The following is a 6993-nucleotide window of genomic DNA, read 5'->3' as shown; positions in this document are numbered from 1 at the left end:
GGACACAACCCCCGCCGCCACCACCGCCACCACCACACCGCCGCCAGACCAGAGCGCCTCAGCTTGCCTGCCAACTGAGAGGTGACGGGCAGCTGCTGGCCGCCGGCGGCACGCGCTGTGCCCGCTGCCACCAGGTCAGAGGCGGTCAGGCGCTGCGGCACGATGGCGGCCAGCACCAGCTGCCGCAGAAAGGTTGGGTCCTGCGCACGGCAGGGCGCGCATGGCGCGGCAGCGGAGGGTCGCGGCCTGGCAGCACAGCGAGAACAGGGGGGCGGCGAGCGATGGCCGTGTGCCGGCAGCCGGCAGCCGGCAGCACAGCGGCACGTGTCGCTGTCGGCGTGCCACGGCAGTGAAGCAGCAGCAGGTGTGTAAGGCCAGCAGGCAGACAGACTCACTGGCAGCCAAGGCTATCCCACCTGAAGCTGCTGGCGGCTGACCCTGCCTGAGTACACAGCTGTGTTGAAGGCCTGGTTGGATGGTGCAAAGACTGCAGGCAGGCAGGCAGGTGCGGCGGGGAGGCGCAGCATGAAGGCCAAACGTGGCTGGGGAGCCCAGCGGGCACGCATGCACGCCGACAGCCAGATCAGCAGCTGTTGTACGTGTACGTGTGTCCAGCCCCTGGGTTGAACTCAGGAGGAGAACACACAAGGCGTGATGTGCAGCTGCGGCCCAGAGGTGCAGAGTCTTGCTGGCGCTGCCTGCGCATGCCCCGCTGCTGTTGCCGCGGCGGCTGGCCCCCGCAGCAGCACAGACAACGGGGTGAGGGGCGGGCGGCGGCCTCACTCGTCACTTGCTGGCCTGGGACGGAGGACAGGTTGGCCTGGCGCAGGGCGCTGGCAAAGCTGACAAGCTGCGAGGCAGAAAGGGGCAGGCATAGGCACGCTATTGGCGGTGCAAGTGACAGGGTGGTGGCGAATTCTGGCGGCGTGTCGGTGAGGTGCGGCGCGGTGCAGAATGGGTGGAGCCGCCTGCCGCTGCTCTGGCTGCGGCTTCCCCATGCCATGCCTGCTCCACGCAGCGCGCTCCACAGGAATGGCAGCGTCCAGCAGGCCGCCGATGCAGCTGGCTAGTGAGCTGCAAGCAGAGCTGCAAACAGAGCTGCAGCCTGCGGCCTCGAGGCCCGCCCCAACCTGCGGGGTGCCCACAATCAGGCGGGAGACGGTGGGCAGGTAGGGCGCGGCCTCCTGGGCGGAGCACACCCTGGTGGCGGCGCCGGAGAATTTGGTGGATGGAGCCAGCGGGGCGCCTCCCGCTGGCGTGCATCGCGGGGGGTCCTGCAGGCGGGGCACGCGAGTCGGGCAAAGCGGCAAAGGTGGCGGCGCAGGTGGGACCTTGCAGCGTTGGGTGGTGCGAGCCCTGGCAAAAGAGGGCCAGTTCCTGCCAAAGCATCCGCGCATCGCTGGCACTGCTGAGCGAGCAGAGGTCCCGCGGCGCACCGCCACGAAGCAGGTGAAGGCGGCGGAGCCGCTGACGATGTCCCACTGGCCGCAGCCGACACGGGTGGTGTTGACGCCGCCGCTGAGCCCGGTGGCGGTGCAGGCGCAGGGGTCCACAGCGCGGCCGGCCGGTGCGGGTGCCTCGGCGGTGGGCTCCGAGTCCGGGGCGGGTGCTGCGGGAGCCTCGGGCGCGGGTGCAGGCAGGGCGGGCGGGAAAGGGGTGGCGACGACCTCGGACAGCGGAGGGGGAGCCGCAGCGGTGGCGGCCGCGGGCCCCGCTGGGCTGCCATTGGCGGCAGTGGGCGCGGCCAGGAAGGGGTTGGGCTGCTCCTGGGCCAAGACCCGGCCCTGGGCACTCGCTGGAAGCAGCAGGCAGGCGGCTGCAAGCGCCAGAGCGAGTGCCATGGCCTGGGAGGGGTGCCTGGAGCGAGCCATGGCTGCAATGGGCTCCGAGGTTGCTTGGACTGCTCCCACACGCTTGGCCAGCTACCTCCCCTTTCCACCCCAGCTGTCTTGACTTTCCACCACTCATGAACCGTCCACAACAGGTTTGGAGCAAAATGGCACAACGGCAGTGTGTAGACCTGTCCTAGCAACCCTTAAAATTGGAGCAGCGCAGTTAAGGGTGGCGCTGCCTGATAGCAGGGTCGGAGGCAGAGCTGCACTTGCAGCCGCAGCTGCGCAGCAAGCTTGCAAGCTGCCGCATCGAGCACCAGGGCACCGCAGAGCGCCATGCACCAGCTGCCCCAGATTCCATACCCTGAGATCAGGAAGAGAGGCTGTTCAACCGGTTTGTGGCATCGCCATGCCAGCAGCCGCCGCCCCCGCCGCACGCCACCACCGTAGCATGCCCGTGTCCCAGCCGCCTATTGTGAAAGCTAGAGTGTCTGGCCCCACCAACCCAAATCTCAGGCGCCTGCTGCTATTACACATGCAGGCCAGGGCTGAGCTGCTGCGCGCTGGGCCGGCACAGGCCGCCACAGGCACGGAGGGGTAGAAGCTCCGGCGGCGCAGCTCGCCGCCGCCGAGAGCAAGGGGAAGCGAAAGGAAGGGATGGGGCCTAGGAACACAAACACAAGGGGGGAAAGGAAGGGGGGCGCAGGGCTGCGCGCACGCAGGCATGACGCGTGCGCGCGGAAACTGAGAAGGGGGCACTGCGGTGGCGGAGGGTGCTGCTGGTGGGAAGTTCCGCGGCGCGACTGGCGCGGCGCGGCGCGCGAGGCGGGGCTGCCTCCTCGTCGAGGCACGCTTCGCGCGGGCGGAGCGCCTATGCCGGCCTGGCCGAGCGGCAGCTGGGCCGGGCGGGGGCGGCGGCTGCTCATGCGCGGCCTGCCCTCATGGGGTGTGGCGGCCCTCATGCGGAGATGGAAGTGATCAGGATCTTGGACAGCGGCTGGCGGTGTCCGTTCAGGCGGCGAAAATGTTTCTTGGCCTTCATGCGAAACACGATGACCTGCAGGGTACGGGGAAGCGTGGGGGTGGTTATGGCAAAACAATTAGCGAGAAAGGCAAAAAAAACCTTGTATTGTCGCGTTTTGCGTCTCAGAAGACCGATTTGGGTGCCTGTGGCAAGGCTTGGCCGTCAAAAGCAGCGGCAGCAGTCGGCGGGCGGCGGCAGTGCGGCGGCGGCGACGCGCCTAGGGTCAGCAGGCGGGCAGATGCGGCGCGGGACCACACCCCAGCCCTGCCGCCCACCGGCCGCACCAATAAACAACCACTCTGAAGCGCAGGGCTAGCCAAATACAGGTTCTCCGCCCTTGCTGCCTCCCTAATGCACCGCGTCCCCCAACCGCAACTTGCATAATCAACAACCCCCGTATCCCCTGCATCCCATCCAATCCGTGTGCCCTCCCCCCACCCACCTTGGGCCCCTTGAGCTCCTCCAGCACCTCAGCCTCCACCTTCACACCCTCCACATACGGCTGCCCCACCGCAAACTTGCCGCCCGCCTTGTGCGCCAGCACGCGACCCAGCTGGATCTTGCTGCCCGGCTCGGCCTGCGCGCACGGGGCGACGGGGAGAGGGGCGGGGAGGGGCGGGCGCGCGCATGAGAGCAGGCGGGGATGGGGTGCGGGGCATGGGGCCCCGGCGGGCAGGCGCAGCAGGCAGTGGTGGGATGCCGGGGTCGCCTGGCGGCTGCTGAGTCCGGCCAGAGCGCGCAGCCCAGGCTGCTTCTGCTGGTGCCGCACGCCGCTGCCCTGCGCACAGCCGCCACACGCTGCTTCTCTTGGCTGCACTTCAATCGCTTGCTAGCCGGCTGCCATGCGGAGCGCCTGGCTGGGTGCCCGGGCCTGAGGCCCGAGGTTTGCAGCCGCTCCGTCGGCTGTGCTGCCAACCAGGCCGGCCAACTGCTTTGCCCAGCCAGCCAGCCCGCCGGCCACCTCCCAGGGCTGCTGAAAGGTGCAGCCGCAGCAGCGCAAAAGAAGCAGCAGCCGAAAACATCGCAGCACGCGGGCAGAGGCGCGGCGGCGCACCTCCAGCCGGTTGACTGTGTACCACCGCCCCTCCTCCACAATCAGCTGGTGCCCGCCAATCTCCACCACTGCGTACGAGTCCACCTCGCCGCTGTAGCTGGGCTCCGGCTTGCTGGCTGCTGCGGGCGACTCGGGGGCTGCAGGGGTTGGGCGGCGCAGCGGCTGTTGGTAGGGCAAGCAGCGGCGGCGGCGGCCCGGCCAGCGCCGAGGTTTTCAGGCGGCCACCCGGCCGCCCTAGGCCGCGGCCATGCGGTTTTTCGGACGACATCAGGCGGTTTGAGCGGGCGCAGGGGGCGCGCGGCTGGTGCCCCTGCCCCTGCCCCGGCACTTGCATGGCGCCCACACGCATTGCCGCCCCTCACCTGCCACTGCGTTAACCTGCAGTTGCCTGCGGCTAATGCTGCTGCTGCTGCTGCTGGCTGCACGGAGCTGCTGCGCGGGGCGGGGTGCCGCGATGCGGGCCGCGAGCGGCCGGCTGCTCAGGGTACAGAGGGCCTGCATGTTGACGAGGGTAAAACCAGCAGCAGCCGGGCGCAGCTGTGGCTCGTGCATACATGAGCGACACTCCCCCCGGGTCCACATGCCGCGGCCCTTTGCATTGCCAGCCCTCCCGCGGGGAGCCGGCGTTGGTGTCGGCGGCCCATCCGATCGAAGCCGGGGCTTCATCGCCGGCCTCCCCAGCCCCCGCAAGGCCCCCTAGTTCAAGCGGCAGTCGGGTGGGTAGTGGCCCCCAGGCAGCTCTGCAGGCCACCACAGGCGTTCCGATTCATCCAGGGCAATCCACAAACAGCTATGATGCGGGCCACAAGGCCAACAAGCGGTGTCTTTGCAGTCGTGGTTGCGCGCTTTGTTTCTGGGGTTTCAAGTCGCTCTGCCTGTCCTGCGATCCGCCTATCCATCCCCGAACGTCGTGCCCGCCTGCAGGCGATCCTGAGGCGGTTCGCTTGGAAGCACCTGCCAGCCGGCGCCAGCGGGCGCCGCCGCCGCCGCCATGGACCGCCTGCCTGTCTTCCGCGTCAGCTGGGCGCCCAGGCCAATGGACTCCGCCGCGTTCGGCGTGCTTAGCTTCTTCATGGACATCCGTTTCCTCGTGGGGGCAGTCCTGGGGTGGAAGGTGCTGGCCCAGGTGAGCAAGGGCAAGTTGGGGAGGCCCCCTGTGGCTGTTAAGGGCGCACCCTGCATGTTGTGGTGGCCTGGGGAGGCGTGGCAGTCCTTGGAGCAAGGGGCAGGTACATACGTGTGTTAGGACTTCCTGCCTGTGATCCTGCCTGCCTGCCTGCCCCTTTGCAGATGCTCAGCGGCCACGACAGGGCCGCCAGGAGCCGCCGCTGCCTCTCCAAGGCGCGTGGCGGCGCTCGCCCCGCCCGCCCGGCTAGCGCCCCGCTTGTTCGCGCCTGCTCCTGTGGCAGGCCACCCTCTCCTGACCTTTTGCTGCTGCGGGGATGCTTTGGCCTATGCAATGATCATGACTGTGCTGCATGCCTGCCAATTGCCTGCAGAGCAAGGGCTTCAGCGAGGCTGAGCCGGCCACAGAGGAGGAGTGCGCCCGGCTGGCGGCGGAGCTCGCCGACACGCGGCAGCGGCTGGGCGAGGCGCAGGCGGCAGCGCGGCAGGCAGAGCGCCGCCTCCAAGGTCTGTTGCTGAAACGTTGAGCACCACCCGGGTTACAGCCTGCCTGCCTGCCCACGGCGGCTTTGGAGGTGCCTCGTCTGGCCGGGAGGTGCCTCATCTGTCCCGCCCTGCCTCCTCGCCACCCTCGCATGCACGCACACTCTCTGTCCTGCTGCAACGGCCGGTCCAGCCCTTCCCGCTGCTGCGCCCCTACCTTGGCCCCGCCTGTGTCCACCTGCAGAGGCGCAGGAGGGCGGCACGCAGCGGGAGTTCACCGTACTGGCCCTGGAGCCCGAGGGCGGCGGGCAGCTGGAGGAGGAGGTGGCGGCGCTGAGGGAGCAGCTGCGCAGCTCGGTGGCGCGGGTGCGCGGTCGCTGGGCTGGGCTGGGGAGGCTGTTCTGTTCTGTTCGGGCCTGTTTTTGGGCTGGGCTGGCCTGGCCTGGCCTGGCCTGGCCTGGCCTGGCCTGGGCTGCCCGTGTTCTGCTGCGGCGGGCTGCTCCGTGGCGGCACCACGCGTGTGCGTCCGCCTGCATCTGGGCTGGGCCACGGCTGGGCCGCGCCGGCGCCTTTTGCAGAACCTGGGGGCGTGTGCCTTGCCTGTGCACACCTCACACCGCCCTGCCCGCCCGGCAGGCCGCACAGGACACCCTGGCAGCGGCGGCAGAGAACGAGCGCCTGGTGCGGCAGAACGAGGAGGCGCTGCAGCAGCTGCGGGGCCTGGCTGGCGCCATGGAGCAGGCGGCCGCGGCAGCGGCGCAGCGGCAGGCGGAGGCCGCTGACGAGGCGGCCGCGCGGCAGGGCGAGGCGGGCGCCGAGGGCCGGCGGCAGCGCCAGGAGCGGCAGCAGGAGCAGGAGGGCGGCAGCGAGCCCGGCGAGCAGCCGGCCGGCGGCAACGGGGAGCTCCGGCTTCGGGTTGAGCTGGAGGAGGCGAGCCGCAGCTGCCTGCCGCCGTGCGCTGCTCCTGCACCTGCACCTGCCTGCACTGCTCCTGCCCCTGCCACCGGCCCCTGCTCGTGCCCCTGTGCCTGCCTGCAGTGCTCCTGCCCCTGCACCGCTGTCCCCTGCTGGCTGCCCCGCGGGTCCGCTGCCGGCTGATCCCGCCCGGCCCCGCCCGACCCCGCCGCTCCGCCCCGCTCCGCCGCTCCTCTGCAGGCGCGCGCCCAGCTGGCGGCCGCGCTGGCAGAGAACGCGGAGCTGGAGGAGCGGCTCCTGCAGGTGGCCTTTGAGTCGCTGAGCCCCACCTCGCCGCCTGCCGCCGCCCCGGCGGCCTTCTCCCCACCCCGCGGCGGGATGCCGCTGTCGGCGGACGGCGAGTTCCAGCGCATCGCCTCGGCTTCACACTCCCTGCACAGGGTGAGGCGCGGGCTCTTGGGCTGGGCAGCGGCCGCGGCGAGCGGCGCGGCGACGGGGTGCTGGGGCGCCCTGCAGGGCAAAGCGCTTGTGTGTGTGTGTGGGGGGGGGGGAGGGGGGCT

General features: G+C 70.3%; 2 protein-coding genes across 2 annotated transcripts in view; both read right to left on the bottom strand.

The window, feature by feature from the left end:
• CHLNCDRAFT_136745 (hypothetical protein) overlaps nucleotides 1–1871 on the bottom strand; it is a gene marked incomplete at both ends in the record, with an annotated part of 3842 nt that extends 1971 nt beyond the window's left edge. The window contains 5 exons of the mRNA XM_005845511.1: nucleotides 50–200; nucleotides 417–487; nucleotides 784–850; nucleotides 1131–1274; nucleotides 1437–1871. Coding sequence (XP_005845573.1) covers nucleotides 50–200; nucleotides 417–487; nucleotides 784–850; nucleotides 1131–1274; nucleotides 1437–1871 — 868 coding nt within the window. The remainder of the gene's footprint in view (nucleotides 1–49; nucleotides 201–416; nucleotides 488–783; nucleotides 851–1130; nucleotides 1275–1436) is intronic.
• Nucleotides 1872–2790: 919 nt separating this feature from the next.
• Nucleotides 2791–4411, bottom strand: CHLNCDRAFT_136744 (hypothetical protein; the record flags this gene model as incomplete). Its single annotated transcript, XM_005845510.1, has 4 exons — nucleotides 2791–2889; nucleotides 3299–3433; nucleotides 3911–4047; nucleotides 4273–4411. The coding sequence occupies 4 exons, from the start codon at nucleotides 4409–4411 to the stop codon at nucleotides 2791–2793; spliced, it is 510 nt and encodes a 169-aa protein (XP_005845572.1).
• Nucleotides 4412–6993: the final 2582 nt, after the last annotated feature.

Source organism: Chlorella variabilis (assembly GCF_000147415.1).
Source record: "Chlorella variabilis unplaced genomic scaffold CHLNCscaffold_17, whole genome shotgun sequence".
NCBI lineage: Eukaryota > Viridiplantae > Chlorophyta > Trebouxiophyceae > Chlorellales > Chlorellaceae > Chlorella > Chlorella variabilis.
Note: the sequence above shows the minus strand (reverse complement) of the source record. Positions and strands in the feature narration are given on the sequence as shown.